At 46.7% G+C, this 26,984-nt stretch overlaps 1 protein-coding gene across 1 annotated transcript; it reads left to right on the plus strand.

Annotated features, from left to right (window-relative positions):
• LOC106494606 (monocarboxylate transporter 2-like) lies at positions 1-26,984 on the plus strand. The gene is made up of 4 exons (XM_013954893.2): positions 1-211; positions 15,899-16,042; positions 20,978-21,853; positions 25,189-26,984. Exons 1-4 carry the CDS (start codon positions 1-3, stop codon positions 25,479-25,481), a joined length of 1,524 nt encoding a protein of 507 aa, XP_013810347.2. The 3' UTR covers positions 25,482-26,984.

Consider the following 26,984-nt stretch of genomic DNA (forward strand, 5'->3'; position numbering starts at 1 on the left):
ATGCCGGTGGCCGCGGGCCGAGCCGCCAGCCCCCCGGACGGCGGCTGGGGCTGGGTGGTGGTGTTCGGAGCGTTCGTTTCTATCGGATTCGCGTACGCCTTTGCCAAGGGCATCACGATCTTCTTCAAAGAAATCCAGGATTTCTTTGGCACGTCCTATAGCGAGGTCGCGTGGGTCTCCTCGATCATGCTGGCCACCACGTACGGCGCAGGTGAGTGAGCCTGCGGCACCCGCCGCCTTGCGACGCGTTGTATGAAACCAGCAATAATCCAGAACCGCTGCTCGGGCGCACCCGGCCGCAGCGGCGGGAAGGGGGCAGAGACGACCTGTTTCGAGGCGCTTCTGCATCGTTTTGACCCGAGGGGGTAACTTGGCACCCAAATGGCCGTGGAGCACGGCGTGGCCCGGCCGCGGTGCGTTCCCGAGCGCGGGCGCCTTGTCCCGCGGTGCTGGCGCTCGGCCACGAGCTCTCTGCCGGCCTGAGGGAAGAAGCCTGAAGAACCGGCGGGGTATAAAATAATGAGGTCTGGTTTCCAGCTAAAGGTGAGCACAGAGCGGAGCAATAAATGCAGCAGCTGCTTGTTTACCGTGGCAGGTTATAAGCAGAGCAACGACATAGCAAGAGTCAATCATTCTTATCGCTCACAAAGCAGCGCGTGTAACTTAGCTGTTTTCTTACATTTTTTGATACCGCTGTCATGTCAGACAATGAAAAATTGGGCTGCCTGTGATAAAATCTGAAATGGGATGTAGACGGGAACCGTGCTCTGTAATTGCAGGAAACTTCATTAATATTTTTCCCGGCTATGCAATCAGTTCCAAAAATATTCTTGCTTTTAAAAAGGGACTTTTTTTTTTTTTTTTTTGGCTTCCTTCAGAATACACTGTAGTGCTTTTTGGAGAGTGCAGTTGGCAGCGAAAGTTAAGATGCTGTGTACTTTAAAGGTGCGTGGAGCTGAAGCGATGCTTGAATCAAAGCCTGTTGTAATCCACCCTACTGCAACCCGCTACAGAGGCTTGGTCCCGCTGAGAGCAGCTCTGCAAGGCTTCGAGTTTTTACTTAAGAGGTTAGGCTTCCTGCTTTCCTGCTCAGACCCACGTGAACCCACAAACATGGTGCTTCAACGATGAAACTCAAGCAGCTGTTTGGAAAGGCAGGCTGCACGCGAGCTGGTGTCGTCGTCGCGGGCCGCCCACTGCTCTCGCGCCTCCTGGCCTCCCCGGAGAGCTGCAGAGCCCAAACGGCTCCTGGGCGTCATTCCACCGGAGCTCGTTATTAAATGCATGGAAAAGCACTTTTGCCTCAGCTCCCATAATATAAGCAAGCAGTTTGCAATATATGGAAACAGTGTGGCTCCGTATAGGCTGAACACAAGCTAATGGCAAGCACCTAGGGTGCAGCAGGGGAGGAAAGCCCTGCTGCGTGGAGGCTGGCAGAAGGACTGCTTGTCAGTTGGATGCTACTTAAGTCCTGTTTTAAAGGACTGGGATGAATTTCATCCTGATTAACTGGTTTTAATTTTGATCTCCTGTGACGGGGAGCGTCTCAGAAGCAGTCAACTGTGGGGGAAAAAAAAGGGAAAGCAGCCAGTTCACGTCTTTGGTGCGTTCAGCTGCTTACAGATGAGTGTCTAGGAAGTGGTGTGGTTTAGAAGTCAAAGAGAGATGGCTAGTTTTCGGTCTGGAAAGCACGTGACTGTGTGGATGCTGCTGTAAATTCTGTGAGTTGGTACAAAAATTAGGACGTCACTCATTGGGAAGGATTTTTTCTGGGGTTTTAGTATACTTCAGTGGGCTAAAAGCGTCACGTGGAGATTAGAGACCACCGTTCATCACCGCGGGCAAAACAGCTCTGCCCCGAGGAGCGCGGTGTCGTGGAGCAATGCAGAGCATGGGCAGCTGTGGTGGGAGCCGCGTAAAGCGGTAATGCAGCAGAAAGTGCCCCGAAGTCCTCCTCTGCGAGCTGGGGGCTCCCTTTCCGTCTCTGCAGGTCGTGCCGATCCCTGCTCTGCCTTTCGGCGGCGCCCCGTCCCCCCCCCAGGGCTTTTGCTGGCCCCAAAGCCTGTGCTTAACGTGCCTGTCTTCGCGCAGCCAGGGGTAGTGTTGCGTGTCCTCTGCTGGACACTACAGGTCTGGAGATGGTGGGCTGGTTTTCCTCAGCCTCACAGCCGCATGGTGCTGGCAGACCTCGGCTGGCTTCGGTGCGAGGCTGGTCGTGGATGTGGAAGCTATAGACGCGCAGTGTTAGGTAAGCCACTAAGGGTGTGTACCCTCATGCCGCCGCTCTGACTTCAGCGGCTGAAGGTTGGAGGCAACAGCCCGGAGGACAGGTCCCACGACTGCATCAGGTGCAGAGCTCCTGCGTCTCTCTAGGCCTCCTGGTACAAGTCAGGGCAGAGGAGGTGATTCTGGAGCAGGTGACGGGTTGGGCTGATCTTGTCCAGCTTCTCCCATTTGCAGGCTTTCAAACCCAATTCCTTCTCTCCAAGGCTTCAAGCCAGCGCTGTGTGCTGTGAACCTGCGATGTTGCGGTGGAGCGTCTTTTATCTCAATTAACTGAGTTTCTCCTGTCTTTTCGCAAGGAGCTTTAACTTGACCCTGCCTTATGCTGTTACGCTGTAACAGGGGCGATGATAGAAACGGGCACTGTTAGACTTAATTACAGATGATCGTGCCTTTGTACCTCCCCACTCGCCTCGTGGTTGTTCGGAGTTATGTCCATTTAATAGTCCTCGCCTCCTTTTCCCTGTTCTTGAGCAAGATTTATGCTTGTTTGATCTTCCCTCTCGCTGGGGCGATGCCCTTGGCTCGCTGCGATGCCGAGTTGCCTAGTGACTGCCGGCAAGGCCGTGGTGGGAGTTTACAGAACATCAAGCGATTGAAGCACGCGTGCCCGGGAGTGTATTTAGCACATCTAATGTGATTGACTGGGCATTTAACGCCAGAGTGGGTTTGACATATGAGCAACTTCGGTGGTTTGGAAACCCTCATTAAAGGAGCTGAGCACCAGGTCCTGCGCGTTGCCAAAGCGCTGCTCCGCTAAGGCGCCCTTAGAGCTGTTAGGATGCCGGCGCTGTAAAGCTTGATTTGCTTTGCTGATAAGTTAGAAAATAATTTGACACTGGGTTTTTGTGAATCTGTTTTTAAAATAAGAAATGCTAGAAATGCCCAAGCAAGCTTTAACGTAGTCCTGAGTAACTAGTAAAGTTGCTAAAAAAAAAAAAAACCCGAGGGTGGTTATCACTGCGGTTTGGCCGTTTCTTCCTTCCTTTCCCCAGACGAGCAGTAGGACAGAGCTACGTCACCTCTGCCTGGAGGCGGCGGCGGCGCGGAGCGTGGCGTGCGGCCCGCCGGGAGTTGTGCCCGGTGTGAGGAGCGTGTCCTACGCGGGACATCAGGCCCCCAGGGCTCCCCCCCCCCCCCCCGTAAGGTGCTCTCCAAAGCCGCCCGAGCAGAGGTCTGACTCTTCTGGGAAGCTAGCGCCGTTGGAAGTCCTCAGGTGTCCCCGGACGGGGGGCTCGGGGTGACCTCGGCCGGGGCGGGCGACGATCGCCTTGTCGCCTCGCGAGCCGGCGTCGGAGCGCAGCGGGGCTGGCGACGCTCCCCGCGCGCTCTTTGGTGCGGGGCTTTGGTTTTCCTCCTGCGCTGCTTACCGGATAACAGAGCTTTTGTTTGCGTTTTGTGCATAATGCAAGCGAAGCTTATTTTCTGAAAATACTTCCCTGACCTAACCCAGACCTCCACTGGAGCAGCTCTGTTGATCTGGACAGCGGGGACGCAGGTTTGCACTGGCCACCTGGGGCTTTGGCTTGCAGCACCACAGCGGCGCCAGGTTTGCAGGCTAAGGCTGATGATCGGCGGCCGAGAAAGTTCCTGCCCTTCAGGTCTTGTTTAATTCCCCTAGGAAGCTATTTTGCACCAGCTGAGGCTCTGGCAATATATATTGCAGAAGTTTTAATGTGTCTTATCCCCTAGTTTCTTAATCTGGACTACGTTGCAGAAAACAATTTTGTCGCTATACTACAAGTAGTAAAACAGATTAGCGTGCAGTAAAGTGGATTGCTTGGACTTTATGACAGGGTGCTTGTAGTTCTCTCCAACATTGCAATCGCCCTGTTTCTGGTTGCAGAACGAGCTGAGCGGTTCGTGAGCGAAGAGCTCTAGGGAACATTGCTTTTCTCTGATGAAATCCTGCAGGGTGAAACTCTGTCAATCTGATAAGGGAAGATTTCCGTTTTGGAATATTCCTACATTTTTTGTATAGGTGAAGAGCTCTTTCCTTACCCCGAATGAGAGCAGTGTTATGGAGCAGTCTTCTCCTCGTGCAGAGGACAGGACCCCGGATCTGCCTGTGCAGGACCAGGGGAGAGGCCGCCATCCCTTCCCAGAGGTGCTTTCTGCTGTCGCTCGGCTCCTAGGTATCAGGCTCCGGATGCGATGGAGGCACACTGAGGCTGTTAAAATGCGCAGCGCTGTAGGGCGCTACTTAGTCCTGCTGCATGGTCTTTGCAGGGTTTCCTCTGGCAAACCTGCTTCCTTGGACTTGTCACGACGACACAAGACTCGGGCTCCTGAGGTCTGGCCTCACATACAGGCATGAATTTCATTCAGGCAGACGGTCTTAAATAATATAATTGGAAAGCTGAAGCGTGTGGCCTCAATGCCTCCTGACTTGGGCCACGTGCTCCAGTTGTGCCCACAATACCCGAGCTGCCCTTTTTCCGTTTTTAGGGTGACATGTTTCAAACTAGGCCATAGATGAGTCCCAGGAGATGACCATTACCCCGGGAAAGGAGGAGGCAGCTGAGCTCCCAAGAAGCAATATTAATTTGCTAGCAATTTAGTTGCCCTCTTCAGCATCGGGGGAAGCAGCCAAACATTCTGAAAATAAGAAATACTGATGCTACTAATTTAACAGCAGCAATGTTCTTGTAGCTGTTATGGTCTCCTCTAAGGCTTGAAGAGAGGCAAGGTTTGTGGGGAGAAGTAATGTCTTTTATTATGGCCAGCTGTTAGAGTTTGAAAAATGAGCAGGCTTTCTGCCACATGTGCCAGAATAGAGAGAATAATTTAATACCTAGGACAATATCTGCATTTTCAGGTTTTTTATGATGACTGTGTGGCCAGAATGATCCTTTCATCATTGTAATGAAAAAGCAGAAGCCATCTGAGTGAAACTCAGAGACCAAATCCTGACGCAGAGTCATTTCAGCTGCTAAGCTTGAATAGCCATGGCTATAGTAGAAATATGACCTTTTTTTTTTTCCTAATTTTGAGGAATCTCTCTCTCTCTTTTGCAATTGCTGTGCAGCTAGGTCTTGTGTGTGTGTTTGTATATAGCTAGTAGATGTAAGTGTTTGCTGCTTCTGTTGTCCCTTAATACATAAAACATTAAGATGTATCAGGACCTTACACTGTTTTTGTTCGGTATCTAATGCAATGGAGTCTTGCTCTTTGTCTCTGTATGCTATTGTTATACAGCCCCAAACTATCCAAGATGCTGTTTTTACATATCCAGATTTGCATTAAAATTAGGGAATTGCCTTCTCTCTGTTTTGCAAAGACAGAAACAGAGCCACTTTTTGCAACACAACGAAAATGAGAATGTTTTGGAAGTAAAAACTTTATCATGAAGCCAGCCAGTGCTTATTACTCTTGTTATTTATTATTTATCATTTTGAAATTGGATGAAAGTCTGAAGATTTAGTTCTGGAGATGCCCCACAATTGATTCTTTTCTCTGAAGAAACTTTCTCCCAGAGCTTGTAACTCCTTAATAGAGTATCTGCTAAAGCAGCAAGGGAGAGATTGCACTGTTCTTGGGAAGCTGAAAGTAGACAGTTGACCTTGAACATTTAATCCAAGATTTTATAGCTATATTTTATTACATTGCTAGGATGATAAATTGCAGTGACAGGTTTAGAAAGGACCTTACAACATGCATTGACGTAAAACAATGTTAATAATGAGTTTGATTCTGCGGTTTTTACTTAATCAAAACTGCCCATTTTCTCTCTTCTGGTCTGGTCCAAACCTCATCAAAATCTTCCTCTCACTTGAGAAGACCTCACACAAGGCTCTCCACCCATCTCAAGAGCTTACAAATAGCTGTGAAGGGCCACAGCACTAAAAGGGGAAACTGAGGCACAGGAAGGGAGGTGATTTTTTGTCAAGGACAAACAGCAAATGAGAATCGGAGCTTAGATTAGGACTCAGGAGGTGCAAGCTTTCCTCAAGCCATTTGTGGTTATGACAGGCCCCCGGTGGTCCACAGGGCCGGGGCAGGGTGCCAGACTTCGCGACTGTGTTTCCTACCGAAAGGTTGGTGCTGGGGGTGCTGGGCGATGCCTGGGAAGTTGTGTGTGTTGCGTATTGCCCATTACAGTGGGAACCGCCAGCATTTTGCAGTGGCTTTTTCTGCTCAGAGGCCCAAACTGATGGGAGTCCTCCTCACGGTGGAAAGAGACCTACGTTTGCGTAAGAGCAGGTTGCATGTGCGGAGGAGAAACTACAGCGTTGTCGTCCAACTTAAGAAATACTTTTTCCAAGGCAGGAGTCCTTCTGCAGTGCTGTGCTCACTCACTGTCGCTACCGTTTTCATCCCCTGCTGCTGAGACAGGAGCTGCAGCAGCGTGTGCAGCCGCTCGCACCTCTTCTTTAAGAAACCCGAAGCGCCGAGCCTGCAGGTTCTCACACGAGTAGCTTCGCTCCCAGGAAGCGGAGGGGTTGTCCCTGTGCATTATGCCTGGGCGATTGCAGCGTGGGGTTTCCGTCTTTTTCCCTAACTTGGACTCAACGGAGAAATAAAGAGGTGAGTACGGTTTGCATCCCGCGATGCTCAGCACTTACCGGTACGCGCGTGCGGTGCTTGTGGGCGCTGCACGGCTGGCCCGTCTCCAGCCTTTCCCGTAATGCCACCGCTCCCTCTCGTGCCTCTGCTCCCTGCCTGCCCTCTGCGAGCCCCGTGCGAGGCGTTTTGGGTTCAGTCCCGTCTCCTCGGCACTGGCGTTCTGTGCTGTTTGAGGTGCCCTGGGTGTGCCAGGCGCCGCATCCTCCGGGTGCCGTGTCGTGTCTGACCACCTTGTGGGACATCTCGCTCGCCTGAGGGCGTCTGAAACGGCGCTCGCCACCTCCTTAACCAGCCCTTAGTACTGAGCGAGGGTCGCAACAGAGAGGAGCGGGGAAAGGAGGGGAGAAGGACAGACGATATTTGCAGTAATGCGTCACGTGTCAGCTCTCTCTAATTAAGCACCTACAATATTGGTTCAATCAAAAATTTTCAAATAGGGCTACAGGTTTCCCTGGGCATGTGCTTTTCTGCCTGGAGGTTTTGTTAGGTTGAAACAAGAGTTATCTGTTTATCCCCCATGGATATGCAGCGTCCTGCCACAGCGTTACACCTGGTGGGCAGCCAGGCATCGTGTCCTGGGCCTGGGCAGATGGTCACCTGCGTACCAGCTCCATGGTGCTGGTCATTACCCTCTCGCGTGCTGTGGCCACCTCGTGGAGTCCCGCCAAGCGTTAGTCTGGCTCCCCGTGTCACTGAAACGACGAGTCTTCCCACGCCGGCGCAATCCCAAGCGTAGCAGCACCGTTATGATCTTGGATTTCGTTAAGAAAGCTGCGTGAAGGATTATTTGATTCCTGTAATGGATGGCACTGCAGATTCATATACTTCTACTGGCTCTCAGAGAGCACTCAAGCCCTGCAAGGTCACCACGTATGTGCTTATATTTTTTATTTTTTTAAATAGCTCTGTTCTAGTTAAAAGCAATAATAGCACTATAGGTTCAGGTGAAATATTTCTGTGTTCGTGGACTTGGTCACAAAGCTTTATCATTCTGTCCTTCATTGGAGCTAGCAAGGTCACCAGGCAAGAGTAATAGAGATGTGATAGACTTAATAAAAACAGAGATTAATAAGAACTAGGAAGAAGAAAGCAAAGGGTTTTGGTTGGGGGCTTGCTAATGCTTCACAGGCAGGTATTAGGTCCAGGAGTAAGTTATAATCCGCTCCAGCAAGTAATGCGTGAGTGTGTTAAAGCTTATTCCACCAGTCAGTACAGTATGAATGTTGTGTTTTGCGACAGGAAGGAGTGTGAGAGCTTTTATGCCAACCTATGCGGCAGTATTGCGATTATTCTGCCCCTGGATGGCCCCAAACATAATTGGTGTCCCGGTCAAATTATGGAGGGCTTCTAGGGTATGGACAAAGCCCTTTTGTAAACCTGCCCCGATTTGCTGATTTGCTCGTAGGGCCAGTGGTTAAGACCGCTAGCCAAGAGCTCCTGATCTCAGGGGATAGGTGTTTTGGTAGTGTAGGAGATTCACGTTCTGCAGTTGGACTTCAAATGGAGACAGAGAATCTGGGGAATGGATAAAAGACTGCGGTTCTGCCAAAGCAAAAGGTTAGCTAAAAAAACCCATGGGAAAGAAATTCAAAAAACGTGAAGTCGTGACCTTCAGAAGGTCAGCGGCTGTGATCTGCTGTGTGGGTGCGATCCAAACCAGCTGCCCAGGGAAAACCGCTGAGCACGAGCAGCTGCGTGCTCAGCACCTGGGACGCCATCCCCTTGCAGGAGCAGTTATTTCATTGACTAAATATGAAGTGACACGAAGGACCTTGGCTCCAGCCCCGATTTGGGAACTGTTGGCCTGTGGCTCCTCAGGATGCCGCAGGACCAACACGCGTCAGCTGTGCAATCTGGAAATTGAAATGCTGAGGCGCTGATCAGATAAGATGGCTGGATAAGGAGGAGGACGCTTTGTCTCTTTGAAGCTTGGCCGTCTTCTGCTTTGTGTGTTTGTTTTTTTTTAATCAGGATGCTGCTGTGGCAAATTCATGTATTTCTGCTGGGAGGTCACAGACTCTGGCTTTCCAAGGACGTGTCTGGTGGGTGCAGGGGAGAGGGAGGGCTGCTGCAGCTCTGTTTCTCCACTTCGTTTATTATCCCCACAGGCTTCTCAGCTTGCTCGTGGCCCAGTCCTGCTTTGGAGACCAGCACCGCAGAGTGTGAACTGAGCAGTTTGACGATCGAGTAACGGATGTCCATGCAGTGTCTCCCATGCTTGGGCTGTTCATCTCAAAGGGGTCGTGCTGAGGTTGCCTTGCCCTGCAGCACTTGCTTTAGCCTCTAAAAGCAATGCAATTTCCCCCTTTAATGTACAGACCGCTTTCCTCACCCGAGAGGAGGGAAGAGAGGCATCTTTTAGTGACCTGTTAGTTGTTGGGCCTGCTGTCATGTGTGCTGGACTTACAGCTGCTTATTTAAAAATGATTATTTGCAGTGCAAATTAATAGTAACACAAGGTGTCGGGAAGGTTCAGGGGTGGACTGCTCCTTGGAGTTTGCTCTTTGAGGACTGGCTGAGGGGTATTCGCTACTGTGACTGTCACCTCACCTGTTCCCTGTGCGAAAAAACACCCATTACACTGTATTAGGAACAGGTACTAATAATACTTCTCCGGTAATTTGGACTAGCTGAATGCAGCTTCGGTTACCGCAGGTCAGCTGGCAAACAGCAGTTCTCCGAGCTACAGCCACGTGATTAGTTGCCGCTGTGTGAACAACCACTTAAGAGCACGAGCCCGCTGAGTCCCGGTGCCCGTAGCTCTGTTCTGGCAAGGCAGGAGACCTGCAAAGCTGGAGGTGCAAAGCTGGATGATGCCATCCCTTTCCCCCTGCTTTGCCATGTCACTGCGCCCCGTGCTTTCCTTCCTTTCAGCACCCGTACGGTTAACGGGTGCTGGTTGCTAATGCTGGTCTGCTCTGCCTCGGGAGGCTGGTGTATTCCTGCAGCATATTAATAACGCAGGGGCACTTGCTTTCATTTAAGGGGTAATGAGAAGGTTGCTCTGTTGCAATAGGCTGGTACCCTGGTGGATAAATTACAAGGCCAAAGGCAGTGTTGTTATTCCACTGAGGGAATGAGATTATTACTGAGGAAATTGCAGGACTGCTCCTATCGGTGTTTTACTAAGAGCTTAATAATAGACTTTGTTTTATTAGTATAAATGATTTTCCCCCCTTTCTTCCCGGCTGAGTGCGCTCCACTCCTTATGTCCCCAGTGACTCCCTATAGTCACTGAGCTCCTTAGTGTTATCTGTGTTTTCAAGCAGTTTGGAAAATATTAACTATCTAGGCAGTTCTTTTGGTGCTGACCAAAGTCCCCGTACAGTAAGAGCTCTGGTCTCGGAGCCACTGGTCACTGGGAAGGGAAGGGAAGACTGGGGGCAGCTGGGGTGCACCATGGGGACCTGTGGTCCACGGCAGAGCGCGGGGCTGCTGCGAGTCTCTTATCATCCGTATGGCCATCCCAGGGCCGTACCAACAGAAATACGATGTTTGCGCTGGCGCGGTGCCACTTTACACCACCAGAAGGCCAGTCTTGTGAAGCAGGGGATAAATCCACGTGGCATGGAGGCCTCTCCGTTTCAGGGTCTGTCCTTCCACATCTTGGTTCTTCACGGTGTGTCTGAAAGCTCTGTGGAGAAATATGCCAGCGGAAATGCGTCTGAGCCAGCGTTCACTGAAAACTGGGAATGATGCTTCTGTTAAAAAAAAAAAAAAAAAAAAAAAGCCACAAGCCAAACTTTACAAAGAAAGCATATATATGGTCCAAAGTATGGGAGAGAAGAACATTTTAAATAGAGCGCTTATTAAAAATACAGTGGTGTTTTGCAGCAAAACTGGAAGTTTTGCACCTCATTAAAAATTCATAAGTCTTATTGATAAAAACAAAAAGGCAATTCAGGTGCCTCTATTTAGTGCTGTTGTACTTGCAGGAGTTAGGGCTGATCTGGATTGATATTTCTTGTTAAATGCCAAGTCTGTGTTCTGATCCCGTCTGGATTACAGTTCAGGGCAGTGGCTCAAAGAGAATAAATGACAAGATGGCCTGGCTTTGCAGAGGAGATGATGGTCCAGGGTATTTTGCATTTTCTTTACAGTTTTACAGTCTCCTCTTAAGGGTCCTTTCCACTTCTGAAAACTCAGAACTCAAGGTGAAAAGTAATTGGACAAGCTAACAAATGAGTTAGGGCTTGCTTTACTTCCCTCAGGCGAGTTGCTGTGTTTTGCATGCCACCAAAATCAGCTTCTTTGACATGGCCTTTCGGGTAGCCGCTAAGAACGAATGGGAATCTGCCACAGGTATGAGGAAAGAGGGGCTTTACGCTGGACAGGCCCTAAACCAGCATGATCTATGTGGGCTGAGGACAGCGCTTTACACCATATCAGTCTTCCGGGGATGCGGCGATCCCAGCAGCGTCTTTAGGGGATGTTCGGCATGAGCTGCTGTTCCCCAGACTGCCGTGTTTGACTGCGGGCAGAGCACCGCCTCCGTGTGCGCCCTGCTCCGCCAGGGCTCTGGGTGTAAAACGAGGCCTTTCTGAGCATTCCCGGTGGATTGGGACGACCTGTCTGAGCCGGCGTGGGAAGCAGCAGCCGTCCAGGTATGTCCGTGTGATGATTCTTGGGAGGCAGGAGGCTGAATTAGCTGGCACGTACCCCATGCTGAGGGCGCCGTGCAGCTCCAGGTGACATCTCTGCAGGCATCTCTGGCCTGCCCTCCGGTTTGTACCATCTAGAGCTTCCCTGTAGCTTTGTTGCCATTGTTTTTCAGGGAAAAACTAGCAAACTCCAGAGCCGGAAGCAGTGGCACTTTGCTGCCTTGGCACGGCCGCAGCAGGCAGCAGAAGGAGGCTCAGCAGCTCCGTGTGCCCTCTGCTGTCTTGCGTCTGTTGCCTTGCGGTGGATGGTTAACGGTCACCAAGACTGAAAGTTCGTCAAGAGGAAGCAGCTTCCTGCGTCGTGCAATGGGCTGCTTCGTTTCCTAAGGCTGGAAATGCCATCCCTTCCCTCTCCAAACAGCTGCTGCTACCAGCAGTCTTTTGGGGTAATATATTGGGGTGCAAGGCAGTGATTCGGTTTTCCTTCTAATTTCCTCACTAGCGTTTGCCAGACGTCTCGGTTCTGCTGAGCCTGGCTTTGCTCCTCGCCGTGACTTTCCAGGGAATCGGTCACCGTTTGCGTTGCTGATCCTGCAAGGTCGCGCCAAGTAGATGGTGGCTTTCTGAGAGCTTGGCCAGCTGTTTCTCTTGCCCTGTCCTCACCTGACTCTGTTAATTAAGAGACAAAAATCACCCCGACTCCTCTTAGCTCCACATGCCTCCCACTCCTCGGAAGTAAGGATGTTTTAGTTTGGCTTCCAGGACAGGAAGCCTGTGGTTCCTGCACATTTGACCAAGCGGGTATTAGCAAGAAAAGGTGCCTTGGGATCTGAGCTGAACACACTGTTACCGTAATTGGTTTCTGTGTGGTAATATACAGCATCTTTATTCTTTTCATGCGCACTGAATAACTGGTAGATGACAGGTCCTGCTTTTCAATTCCACCGTGTTTCCAGAGGCTGTCAGACTTTTAATTTTTGCAATAGCTCCAAGCCAAGCAATAATTGTGTTTCCTATTTCCCCCAACTGCGGTCCTGGCTTTGTTGTTCGCTCTTCTTAATTCCTCTGCCCTGCCTTGAGCTATTTGATGTTTTCTGAAGCTGCCCAGAACACTGCTGTTAAAGTTACCTAATGTTTGATGGCTAGTCAGCATATAAATGCCCTCCTACAAGAAAAACACTGTGGGTGGCACGTGGCTGGGTGGCAGGAGAGGTGCATCTGGACCTGCTTGGTGTAACACAGATCACTTAAGACATCTGGGCCGGGTGCAGGTGTGCGTGCCTGTGCTTTGTGTGTCTGCCCGGACTGGCTGGATGTGCACGCTGATGTGTGCACAGCAATGTGACATATTGCACGTTCCAGTTTCTGCAGAGACGGGACAGCTTTTGAAAGCCTGCTCCATTAAAGCCTATGGACAATCGCCTGTAAACTTCTGTAGTGCCAAATGATTTAAGTGGAAGTAATTTTGGGGATGTGATTTTGTATTGCATCAGTGCATTTGAAAGGTCTGCTCAGGACTATTAGAAAACCTTGGTCCTAGGAGCTGCAGCTCAGGGGAGTTTGGTTTTCTGGATGTTTGAGGGCTGGGTTGGGTTCTCTGATGTCTAGTGTGAGGTCCAGCTGCTGCTTTTCCTGCAGGTAGACGACTCGTAATGGCCTTCTCTGTGGATGCTGCAGTGTCTGGAAAGGTTTAGTCCAGATGCTCTGCTTCCATCTTTCTCCTCTAACTGGCTGAGTTTAGTATCTTAGAGGTCTCAGACCCTTGGTCGTAGATGGTTGAAGCTGGCCAGTGAGATCAAACAGTCACTCACAGACGCGTGTGGTGATCCCATAAGCCGTGCTTCTTTAGAAAAGCAGGCTGAAAGGTCCTTGGAGCTGAGGTTTCAGAGTGTGAAGGAGAAAGGCTTATGTTGCCTCCTAAGTTTGTCGCAACTCCTTGCCGAGCACTACACAGCCCAAGCAGGTAACACCTTTGCGACCACAGCGCTCACACCAGGCCAGGCCAGGCAAGCAAATGAGTCTGGCTATCCCTATGTAAAGCTGATAGCTCTGATTGTAAAAGATGAAGTCTGCTTGCTGAAGATCGCGCAGACCTGCTGTAAAGCCACTGCCGAGAGATCAGACTGAGTGTCACACCTGGCCAGCAGAGACAGGACAGGGCCACCCTCACAGGAGCAATTGCGTTTTTGTGGCTTAACAAGTTACCGGTTGTGGGTTAAGGACACCGTGCATTCATCGAGGCTGCCCCAATTGTAAAGGAAGGGTGTGCTCGTTTGGCACTGGGATATGAGCTTTCCCCTTCTCTCTCCACCGCTGCTACGTCTGCTGCAGCCTCCACGCTGGGTTGTCCCCGCAGAGGGGAAGGCAGAGCAGCGTGTGTCCCTGCCGCAGCCTGTTCCAGTTCACCATGCACTGTCAGGGCCCCAAATCATCCGTATTGATGGGTGAAGCCAGGGTGACGGCTTATGTGCTGGAGTGAGAGGGACGTGGTCCCTTCTCCCATGATGGACACTGCAAGAGCGGAGCATATGTGAGCATTTTGTTTCACCTCTCATTGCAGGGACTTCTCTTCCCAGCAAATGCCCCCAAGTCAGGGCAGGAGAGGGGCCTTAGCAGGAGCTTTACAGGCTTTGCATGCTCTGCTCCGCGGTATGACGTCCCATAGTTTTAAGCTTAATGTGAAAGCACCCTTGTAGCAGGAGAAGGGAATTGAAAGCACACTTTGTTATTTGGGTTATTAGATTGATTCTGGAGCAATGCGGACATGTGGAAAATTGAAAAATGGAAAACTCGTGTCCCCTCAGGCTGCAGATGAATGGGTTGGTGCCTTTCCTGAGGAACATTGGCTCAGTCTGTTGAAATGCAGGACACTCTGAGGCAAACTCAAGCGTCATGAAAGTCCAGATTACACAGCTACTGAGGTGTTGCTAGGTCTCTGCTTGCAAGTATGTCATTTATGAGTGTTTGAACTTGCACAAGTCTAGCTGAAAGTATTTTACATGTTACAGATATACTGATAGGCCTCATTCCCTAGATTAAACCAGTCACATCTACTGTGTTTTATTCTTGCACATTGTAACAGCTAAGGTCTTGTTGGGATGCTGCCCAGCACACTGAGTGGATATTGGGGTTTTCAGGTCCTGCACACGTCAGGGTATCCAGAGTCTAGAAAGACTTCTGCCTCTATTTCTGACTTAGTTTCTTTAATCAAAGATAAATATCCTGCCTAATGGCTCTATGGTGAGGTAGATCCCATAGTCAAACTCTTCAGAGATGCCTGTGAGCTTAAAATACCCATTTCCAGTATTTTGTATGTGGATACCATGGGCTATTGATAACTGCAGGAGCGAAAGCAAACAGGTGCACTAGGTTCAGAAACACGATTGCTGTATACTGAGAAGCACCATAAGTACTAGGTGTATGAAAAGATACTAAATGCTGCTTATATCCCCCTGCCTCATTTCCCTTACTGTTTTTGCAGCATTTTGTTTCAAGGTTTTGGGGCTGATACAGATTCTTTTTCCTACCTCTCATAGCTTGACTTCTGAACCAAACACCCTTTCCTGCTCAGTTTGCTTTCTCTAATTCTAATTTCGCAACCTGATCTGACTTCAAGGTTCACTCTGCTTTGAGCAGGGGTTTGACCGGGCACCTCAAAAGGTTCCTCCAACATAAATTATTCCATGATTCTGATTTTTATTGGTCCTCCAGCTATTTGAGACTACTATACCAAAGAAATCCCTTCTTTCCTCTTCTGCCCAAAGCTGTCTGCGTGTTTCACTTCCTCAGATTTCAGTGCTTCCTTTCAGTGTCTACATTCTTCTGCCATTTCCCTTTTTCACAATTTCGCGCTTTCCTGAACCACCTCTTTTACATAAATGTAAAATCAGGCTGGTTCTTTTGAGCTCCAGCTAATCCATCATACCAAACTGTTTCCACCTTCGTTGACTGCTATTAAGATTTAATTAACAACCGTTCTGTTGGAGCATCAGTCAGCTGGCCAGGAGTATCGGAACTGCATTAAAAAGAGGCATTAAAAATGCAACAGTATTCACGATATCAGCCTTGTAATATGAACCAGTGTTTCATGTTTAGCATCCTAATAAATCAAGAAGTTCCTCTGTTTGGATCATATGTTCACCTGATATGGTATTGCTGTTTTCCTTCTCTGTGGACACCTTAAAGTCCTTGGGGCAAGGACCATCACCAATTGCACATAACCACCGTGTGGCATGAGACATGCAGCCGTCTCAGCAGAGCACTCCGCGTGATAGAGGTCATCTTCCTCTCCTTTTCCATTTTGTTCCTGAAGTCATTGTAGAAGCTGTTAGCAGCAGCTGAAGGGTGCTGACATTGCAGAGTTTTACTTGCCTTGTATCAAACATGCCCTTCTGTCAGAGGATACCTACCTGAAAGATTATTTGGGTTTTTTTGCACTCTTTCCCCAGGTCCTATAAGCAGTATTTTAGTGAACCGCTATGGCAGCCGACCCGTGGTTATGTTTGGAGGCCTGCTCTGTGGCATAGGGATGGTCTCAGCCGCCTTCTGCACCAGTATCCTACAGCTCTACATCTGCGTGGGCTTCATCACAGGTAAGAAGAAAGCATCTGCTTTTCCCTGCACTTGAGGCTCGCTTCCGACTGCTCTGACACCTTCCCTCCTGTGCCTTGGCCGAAGGCAATGGCGGAACCCAGGCAGGCCAGGGGATGTGCACATATAAAATTCTGGTGGGATAAGGGCCTTTGCTTGCTAACTGCTCCAGCTGAGCTGTAGCAAAGAGCATATTTCTTGCAAAACTCCATATTCCTTGCTAAACATAGTGGGTAAAATCTTTGCAGATGAGTGGCAGTATGAGAGTGGTCATTAGTGCCCTCAGCCCTGCCACACTCTGCCCTGGGCAGATAGGAGTTCTCTACGACTGAGAAGAAAGCACCAGTGACCCTATATGACTATGTATGTCCATATATTCTGTCTATGAGATATATGAAATGCAGATGAGATTTCAGTGTGGATTTGTTGGTGGTGGTGGTGGGTTTTTTTTGCTCTTTGCCTGTTTGTGACATTAGGAGGTTCTTTATCTGAAAAAAATAACCACTAGAGTATGTGGAAAATGTGGAATATTTTCCCTGAAATGTAGTTCATTTTTTTTCCCTATCAAAAAAACCCCTCTATTTCCTCACTGAAGTTCTGTATTGAAATATGTATTTCCATATTGAAAACTAACAGGAGAAGGTATAGGCTCGGTCCATCACCTTTAAAGTCTACAGGTGCTAGGTCATTGCTTTCAAAGGTAGATGGATCAGAGTCCTCTATCTGCGTGAGTATTGGTGCTCAATTGTAAGCTGCATGCTTACAATAATTCTGATAATTTTGGCTAAGGTACTGCCAATGTTTCTTCCAGTGCAACTACAATATCTGCCCCAAAAGATGACACAATGAGTTCAAAATTGTCTTTCTAGGTTGCAGGGTGTGTAGTTTAACGAATGTTCTCCCCGTCGCTGCAGCTGCATTGGGTATTGGTGCTATCTGAACATGAAAAGTATGAGCTCAACATTTAAAATCAATAAAACTGGCTGCTAGCAAAGTAAGTTGGGACAGAAAGTTTGTCACCCTGTTCTCTTACACCAACATTGCTTTATTAAATCTGCACAGTGGCAAAGAAATCCCCATGTAGGATTCCTTCTATTAAGCCCTTGTCTTTCCACAGAGAGCCACTGTAGTCAGTTGAAACTCTGTTATTATTGAATGAATAAATCTTGCAGATTCCTTGAAAGAGATTCCAGAAGCAAAACAGCAAGAAGTAAAAATCACCAATGCCTCCCATGGATAAATTCAAAAGTAGGCTGTCGATGCCTGGGCCTGCAGCTTTCCCTTCTAAACAAGGTCCTTTAGCAAGTTGTCAAACACTAGGTTAGCACATGGAAAACATAAATCCTTTGCTATTAATATCTGCATTTTGGTGAGCAGAAAGGCTCAGACATGGAGCACTGCTAACAGCCTTTTGGGGGGAGTGAAGCAGTTGTCCTAGTTGTGTGGAGTGAAGTCTACTGGTAACGTACATCTGCGCTGGTCCACACCAGCCAACTGACTTGGAGGCACAGCACTTACTGTAGGGACAACTGTGAAACAAAACTGCTCCTTACGGAGACAAAAAATTGTGCTGTTTGCATCACGCCAAGGCTCCAACCAAGTTTTGACTGTTCCAGGTGCTGCATAAAGCTGTGAGAAGGCAGCAGGTCCTATTTTCAAGGGCAGTTTGGTGCCTAAAAAAGGACTTACCTAACCGCAATGGGTCTTGGGTTTCTGAGGATGCTGCTGCTCTTCTTTGGTTCCTGAATATCTGTGCCAATCTGGTCCTGCTGCCCGCTCCAGAGAGCTGGTAATGCAAGTTGTGCACGATGAACACAACCCTTCTGGCAGTGTCAGAGTGCCCAGGGGAAAGCTGCCTCCGTGTCCCCCTTGTCACCAATGCTGTGATGCTTCCTCAGAGCAAAGCATATTTTTATTTGTGGCTCTCTTTCCCTCCCGCATGTTGAATGACCACATCTGTATGGATGGAGCCTTAGCTAATAACCCGTCAGCTCCAGGCATGGCGTGTGTACTGGGGAATATTAATTTGACAAAGAGAGGGAGACACTTCTAATTCAGCTAACATGGTTGATGCTTCTAATTACGCCTGAAGTGTTTTTCCTGCTCAGGTCTAACATGGAAGCATTCAAGGACAATTATACGAAGCTGCCTGCTGATCGCACGGCTGAGACGGCTTTACTGTAAGAGGAGAGAGACTTTTGTAAAAGCAATTTGCAATGAATATAAAGCAACCTGTAAACATCGTACTTTTTCTAGCCTCCTTCTTAGCATCCTGAAAAGGAAACACACTGATGTAAAAGACCATGCTCATGTAATTCTCAGGGATGGAGATAAAAAGAAGATAGTTGGTACGAGGAGGTCTCTGCTGCAGTCCTGTGCCTTTGGCATATTAATCGAAATCTCTTCAGAGGAGCAGAGCAGGAAGTATCTGTTTACAGTGGAGGGATTAGACACAGCAATCTCAATTGCTTTCTCAATTATGTCTTTTCCATTTGTATGCAGATCAGGGGCCCGGCTCTGCCATCAGAGGCAGGTCTGAAGCAATGCTGTCCTTGGTGGCAGGGAGCGGTGGGTTGCAGGGGACGCTTTCTTTTGCATGTGCTGTAGCAGCCAGGTTCTCTTCTGCAGTGATGGTTTGTTTCCCTATAGCACTTTGAAGAAGAAGTGGGGTTTCCAAGCTGGTGTCCTGGATGACTGCCAGCTCGGATGCGTGAGACAGGCTTTCAGGCACACAGGCCCTTCTTCATGTCTGAGATAGAAGCAGCCAGTTTCAAAGCTAAATGCAAGCCGATAACCATTGGTCAGAGTTTAGTTCAATCCGTATCGGTTAGACCACTACAAAATAAAAAGGGATCGAGGATGAAGCATGTTGCCTAAAGAGGCTGAAGGCTTTGCCTGGACTCTCAATGTTTAGCGCTGAAGTAGCTGGTGGGCTCTTCCCTTGCTACAAAAGGAAGAACAGTATCAATAGCTACTCAACGCAATACTGTAGCACCACTTATTTCCAACTTCTGGTAATGAGGGAGATGTATTCAATATAGGGAAAGATGCTCCTCTGGCACAGACTTACTTCTGTTCATATGGCACCACCAATGGGCCTCTCTGTCATTCCTTGGGGAGAAAATGGGGTTATCTGAGGAACAATTTCAGTCATGGGAATGCTGCTATAGTTCCTGCAAACTGGAATAAAATGGATATAAATATTTCCATCTGAAGTCAGCCAAAAGCTTAAAGTAAATTGAAATTCTAGTCAGTCAATTTGAAACTCTCCAAATTTAATTAATGGGAAGAGCATGAGGTAATATTAAATTAGATATGTCTGACTTGCAAATTAATGTTCACATAATAAAAGATTCTAGTTGATTATTGGTTAAGTGGGTAGCTGGCAGCCAATCTAATTTTCATTCTCCTCTGAGGGGTTCTTTTGGCCACTGCATGTGGTAGATCCTTACCAAAAATGATTTCGTGAAAATGAATTTTCAATTCCTGCGCTAACCTAACACCCTGGGAAATACGGAGTTAAAGCAAACTCTAATCCACTGTATTGCATCTTCTCAGGTGAAACTAATTCCTATTTCTGAGAGCTGGCAAAGCTATTCTCTCACTAATGCTGTGTTTTGCCTCCATAGTTTCCAGGTTGGCCCTCTTCACAGGGATGAATTTGGCCACTTATGTGTGACGTATGGTCTGTACTTCCCAAAGATATGCCCTACCAAATATATGGACTATCTGGAAGAAAAAGTTTATGCTAAGAATGTGTTTCCTCCTACCAAGACAATACTGATATGTTCTGTTTTTTTCAATTTCCTTTTGGTGTGTTAAACTTCTAAGTCATTTTTAATAAACAAATCCTAGATTTGGCAAAAGACATAATTTTGTAAAAACATTTAAATTTAAGCTATCCAACATCAGTTGAATTCTGCTGCATCAGTTGGATTCTATTATATCAGCTACTAATGATAGTGTTCTTTAATTAATTTTGAGGACCTTGACCTTTCTAAATTCTCTTCTGTAAAGCAATATGCCTAATTATGTACTGCACAGTTAAACAAACTAATTATATAGACTAATGAACAAGAAAAAATCTGCATGACCCTATTTTCAGGATTCATGTTCTCTGGTATAATCACTTCAAGGATTACACTTCTGCTTTGTTCTAATGTGGCTCATTCTTTCCTAGATGATAGGGCGGAAGATATGTCGCATGATTTTTAAATGTCATTTTGATGAAGTTCTGATAATTTAACTTTTTAAGGAAACACAGCACATAGAAATTTTGAAAAGAGAGATTACTTACCAGTGCTCTGCAACAGAGCCCCAAAAATTTCAGACTGCCACAGCATTCGATAGCTCTTCTTTCACATTTCACCTGTGCAAGAAAAGCTAGTTAACCATATTAGCAATGTAGATTTATAATACCATTTATATATCTAAATGCAAGAAAAATAAATTTTAATTAAAAGAAACATTCTAGGGTCCTGTTTAATTAGCATCTTCAGTAGCTGTTTTGCTGTGTACTTGCAGACCTCTTAATCTTTTGCATCAGATCAGAGTCGCTCATGTCACCACATTAGTAGTGGAAGACACAGCTGAGGCTACGTTTCGGGGGGGAGGTCTGTGTGCCCTCCAGCATTTGTTAAGGGTGGAGTTTCGATTTAGTACAAAGCAAACTCTTGGAGGTAGGGTTTGCCACCCGAGAGATTTGCAGCCCCAAAGGAAGGGATGTTCTGTGACCCAAAGCACCTTTCTGGGGGCTGGTTCCCCAGATTCAGCAGCAAGAAGTTTAGGGATATTTTGAGAAAAATTTCCATCTAGGCTATCATGTTGAAGAGCCACCAGTGGACTGATTCTCCATGAACTTACCTAAAACAGCGAGCTGAGGATAAAAGGGTCTCAAATCTTCCTTTGTGTATCTCAGGGTTTTTTCTCCATTCCAGGATTGGGCCTTGCTCTCAACCTCCAGCCATCTGTGATAATCATAGGGAAATACTTTTTAAAAAGAAGACCCATCGCAAACGGCCTTGCTATGGCGGGGAGCCCCGTGATGCTTTGTACCCTGGCTCCTCTCAACCAGTTCCTTTTTGACAATTTTGGCTGGAGGGGCAGCTTTTTAATTCTTGGGGCAATTTTATTAAACTGCTGTGTGGCAGGAGCTCTCTTCAGGCCCATTGGGGTGGCCAAACAGTCGGTCAAAAACCAGATGATTGAGGAAGGGAAGGAGGCTCCGAAAGAGGAGGTCACCAAGATGTCCATGGAAATGAGGAATCCCGCATACGCCCCTGCGGAGACCAAAACGGAAGAGGAAGAAGAAAAGGACTGTTGTGAAAAAATCAATCGGTACCTTGATTTTTCCCTCTTTAAGCACAGAGGGTTCTTGATTTACCTGATTGGAAACGTGCTCATGTTCCTGGGGTTTTTTGCCCCCATCGTTTTTCTGGCACCATATGCAAAGCACATCGGCATTGATGAATATTCAGCCGCTTTCCTCCTTTCGATTCTTGCCATCGTGGATATGATCGCCAGGCCTGCCACTGGCGTCATTGCGAACAGCAAGTGGGTCAGGCCAAGGATTCAATATTTTTTCAGCTTTTCGATTGCTTTCAATGGTGCCTGCCACCTGTTGTGCCCCCTGGCTTCAGGCTACACGGGGCTCGTCGTTTACTCCATCTTTTTCGGCTTGGCCTTCGGCATGGTCTGTGCCATGCTTTTCGAGACGCTCATGGACCTCGTGGGAGCTGCCCGGTTCACAAGCGCCGTTGGCCTGGTCACCATTGTGGAGTGTTGCACCATCCTACTTGGGCCACCGATTGGAGGTGAGTGCGTTTCCCCCTGTAATTCCACGGGGATGATGTTCCTTGCTCAAAGGGCCTATATTTGTCCTCTTGCAAGCACAGTTTGTAAGAAGTGGTTCTAAATGTGTTTTCTCTGCTTCCCACCCTTTTTTTCCATTAGTAATTAGAAAATGCAGGTCCTAGATTTCTGCTCCAGCATTTCGTCTTTACTCCTTTCTCTGTAGTACTCCAATTGAAGTCAACAATTTGGGGAGTGATCTGGTTGCAGCAGGAGGATTTTAGTCCCTGATCCTTTCAGACACTTAAACTGAACTTGTACAGTGGGACTCGCACTCACAAAGGAACCTGCACTTCAGGTGATTTCTCCTGGAAAGCCTGTTGCAAAAGGCTGGAGTCCACCATAATTTAAGTTCAGTAAAGCACTATGAAATCCTTTTCTTGACTCAAGCTCAGGGTCTTAATTAATATTTGCTATTTGTCTCTGAGGCTATGCTGGATCCAGCAATCACATGTAAATATTTTAATTTTGGTTTCAATAGTTTACAGTGAAGGTAATTCTTGAGTATTTCCATTTATGAATTTCTGTCATCTCTGCACTTCTGATAGATTTGAGGCTGTTCCAAAAATAAATTGTGTTTATTTTTGGTGGCACAGTATTTGTTTTGAACAGATTTGATTTTTTTTTACTAATTGAAAAATACAACATATTAGAATACTTAATAGAGTAAAAAGCAATTATGAAAATGACTGAGATCTCTGTTCTTTTTCTTGTAGAGTATTTCCTCACCTATGAAAAATTCATCCTTTGTTTGTCTTGTGGTCTGTGTTTAGAGAGATGCTGAAAACAGCCTGATCCTCCGCTATTGTTGTGTGCTGAGCATACTTTTTGGTGCTAGGCCCTTGTGACTGTAGTCCTTAGTCTCATTGTGCTCTGTTACATTTACTAGCCACTGCTAGTTCTTGGCTTTGAGAGAGCTAGGTCCAGCCTGCGCACTGCAGTTCATTTCACTGCAGTCTCTATGCGTGTCTGTAGGGCCCCAAAGGACGCTCAGGGAAAGTGTGCAAGAGCCAGAGACCCTCAAAGGTCCATGCTGACAATATTAAACCCTCCAGCAATGCCTATGGGCATCTGAAGATAAGTGGTGCCGTGAGCTCCTGTGATTTTAAGAGCCTCGTCTTGTTTCCCTCTATAGCACGTGTTCAATTCTTCTTTTTCTATGAAGAATGCACTATGTCTGGAAGACACAATATTTGAATCCGGCATTTGGCTCTAGTAGAGCCAAAATCCCGTCTGACTTGGCTATGAATTAAATGAGTTTGTAGGTGACATCCTATCAGTGTACAAATATCATCCTCTCTATGCAAAATTGCATTTCACCCGTATGCAAGCTAGAATAACTGGTTTGTTAACTGGTCACCTTTAGGTATGCTGTACAGTTAAAATACTTAACTAGGTTGTGTGTTCTGTATGTGTTTGGATATATAAAAGTTAACCTCTGCTAATTCTTTTGAATGTGACAGCATTTCCAAATAAGTTTAAAGACTGCACAGACAGAAAGCAGGATAAATCCATTTCCTGGATTCAAAACTTGAGAGCTGGCTAAGCTTCTTATTCAATATGACACATCTGCAGAGCCATTTAATTCTTTGTATTACCATGTAGTGCATAGAGTGTGACAGAGGCAGCTGTATCCTCTTGTTTTCTTAGAGATTCATTATTTAATTAATGACAAACAAAAGAAAATACGATTTAAAAATGACCATTTCTGAGTTATATAATTTTCTGTGTGGAAGATTAAGTTAATGACCACAGACTGCTAATGAGGCTAAAACAGTTCTGTGTAATACTCAGTAATATTAGTTTTGTAGGGTTTTCCCCACCATTTTAATAAGCAGCAAATTTATTGGTTCTTTGGCATTTTAATAACCTACTGCAGGGTTCTGCTTTAATGAACTAAGTAAATTGTTCCCAGTGTGTTTTATGACTTTATCTTATTCTCGAAGGAAAAGAGGCGAGACTATCCTACTGTTGAATTTTCCAATACTCTACTCATTAAAACTCTTGTTGAAACCTATTTAGGAGACCTCTAGGTCATCCTGATTAGCAGAAAAGGAAAAATTGTTGCAATTAGCATTTGGTTGATGTTTCACGAGTAGCATGAAAAACACAGTGCATTGAAAATAGTGTACCAAGACATGTAGGAATGATTCAAGAAGAACTGTTGACCAAAAACAGTTAAAATGGTTATTTTTGCAATCAGTAAATCTATTTAGTAGCCATAAAATCCCTTGTTAGTGTGAGTATGTGGTGGAATAATTAATCATCAGATTTTCAGCATTAAGAGTCAGTCAGGAAGTAAAGATCCCTCTTTTTAAGGAGAAGAATATATTCCAGAAAGTCGGCGAGGTATGGATGATGAATGAGTTTAAAGCAGGACTATCTGTACTATGAAGGCCAGGTTAGAAGTAGGTCTTACTTTAATTAGCATCTGGGATGTTAAGAATGGTCCATGTTACTCCAGTAAATGGGAATTAATACTCAGGATCATAATCCCAATAACGTTTGCATTACATTCTGACATAATGGAGAACACTGACATTTCAATTAAGCCATCTCCCTTCAATTATTCTGTAACTCTGTAGCTGAGGCATTAACCTTTGAGAGGAACCTGTCACGTTTGTCTTGGCACTGAAATTATCTGACGTTGACAGCATCATCTTTGCTTTCCCTGGAACTAATGTTTTTCAGTTCCACGCAGTGTCCTTTCATCTTCAGGTCACAGGTTTAAATGCAGAAAGGGCAGCCGTGACCAAAAGCTGAGTACCCTCTGATGCTGGTGAATGACCCGTGGTAAAATAAATTGGTGGGTCTTAGTCAGTAGTCTGAGATGAGACTCAGTGGCCAGATGTCCACCTCACAGAGGTCTTCCTGAAAGCTGCCACTTTTGTTGGCAGCCTCAGCACTACCAAGTTGGATGGATGTCATTTACCTGATCGGGTGATTGCTGAAGTCGATAGAAAGACTGTGTGCAAGCTAAGCAATCATGGGGTTTTGTTTCTGCAGGGAAAAATAGATGTGCCTGAAAAATCCAGAGGTTACAATGCAGGTTCTCTGTCCCCTTCTGCTTAACTGTACAAATCATTGATAATACCACTGACATTAATGCAGCTACCTGCAGGCTGTAAAGTGGAGCATGTGTGAAGTATTTGCAGGATCAGAACTGAACAGATCAGACGTATAAAGAATGTCTTATTTTATCCTAACGCCACAAGAGTGTCCCTTTACATTTAGGAACTGCAAACGCAATATTCTTGCCTTTATCTCTAAATTTCTTTTTTTAATTTATGTTTTACAGGAACCATTATCGATACCTTTGGGGACTACAAATATATGTTCATTAAATGTGGAGCTGTGATGGTCTTGGCAGGAACATTCCTATTCATCATGAATTACTATAATTATCGTATGCTTGCCAAAGAGGAGAAGGAAAGAAAGGCAAAAGAAGAGGATCCTAAAATTGTAAGGACAGAAAATGAAGGTAGAAGTAACTGGAACAAAGAAACCCTACAGGATGGGCCTGAGCTGGAACCTTTGAGAGATGAACAAGAAGGACTGAAGACGGAAGTGAATGGCACAAATGAAGTTTAAACCTGTTCTAATGAACTGAACAGGAAATTACTTCTGAGTTGCTTAAGTTGACTCTAGCTGTGAAATCACACTAGGTTTCCAAATTCTGCCTTATGCTCTGCCACGTGCATCCTCTTCTTTGTCTTAGGAGACGACTAGGACAGAAACAAGTCTAGCTGCTTATAAAGTGCTTGGACACACAGCGGTATCCATTCATATACCAAAGGTCCTGCACCATTTTGCTTATGTATTTCCCATAGGTTGAATGGGAGTGTAACCAATGCTCCAGTCTTATTCCCAGTACTACAGATCTATTCGGTGAATAGGCCGATGGCCATCAGAGTCAATGCAGAGCCCTTCCCACAGCTTGAATTGGCTGTGCATTAAGTACTATGATGGCTGGATCGTCTCGTGATGCAGTCAAAACACTTGTACTCCCTAGTGCTCATAGAAAAGATCAAAAGCCTCTCTTGTCTTCAGCGTGTTGGACTGCAGCGTCAGAGCTATCCCAGGATTTGGTGCTGCCTTCCACTGGCGGCTGCGCTGTGACTTACACCTCTGTCTCATGGAAATGTAAAATTGAGCTTATGCTCGACTTTAAATACAAAATGAGCTAGAGCTGCTTGAACCAAAGGAGGGCAGTGCGTGCCTGTGCATGAAGCGGCAGCAAGGCAGCCTGTCCTTGTGAAGAGCATGTGCTAGGAAGGTGAAGGCTTGGGGTCGCTCGCCCTGGCTTGATCAGGGACCTCTGCATTTAGCAAAATGCCTCGAGAAAGGTGGCGTTGCGCAGGGGGCCGGCCCAGGGCCTGCATACTACAGGCGTCCTTCCCCTCCCTTTGCCTGAGAAGGGCGGATCATGAGAGGGCAGCGCTACGCGGCACTGCTTCAACTTTGAGCAGCATTCAAACTGTGCAAAATTCTTTAAAACTTACCCAGAGAGGCTACACAGTCCTTATTATCCAGTATCTGAGTGCCTTACAGTTTTTACCATGCTTTTTCTTTCTTTTAAAAGCACAGTAAGGACTATTATTATTAATTAATGGTACAAATGAAGAAGTGAAGCACAGAGCAACTACAGGCATCAGCGTGTCAGTGAATAATCCTTCGGCACGCTAGAGCTGCAATGGGATCCGTTGCCCCGAGCCGGGAGCCTTGGACCCCGACACGAAGGAAGACATTGGCAACGGGGAAGGGGAGCTGAGAGCCTGCCTGCCGAGCAAAGGTGTCCCCTGATCACTTGTATTTTCTTGTACAAATTCTTTTCATTGAAATCCTTCATTCCACTAAAGAATGATGGCATTTGGTCATTGACTTCAGTAGGACTTGAATTTTATCCTTATGTAGTATCTTGCATTTTCTCTGAAAAACAAAATCCATTCAATATATTTAGGGTTTTGTTGCTGTGTTTTTAATATTCTCTTTTGCTGTCAATTATATCTATGGCTGTTCGGGAACAAAGGCATTGATGGAAGGTCCTGAACTTTTTCTAATATACCTTCTGGAAGCTTTAATATAGTTAATAAA

Source organism: Apteryx mantelli, chromosome 12 (assembly GCF_036417845.1).
Source record: "Apteryx mantelli isolate bAptMan1 chromosome 12, bAptMan1.hap1, whole genome shotgun sequence".
Taxonomy (NCBI): domain Eukaryota; kingdom Metazoa; phylum Chordata; class Aves; order Apterygiformes; family Apterygidae; genus Apteryx; species Apteryx mantelli.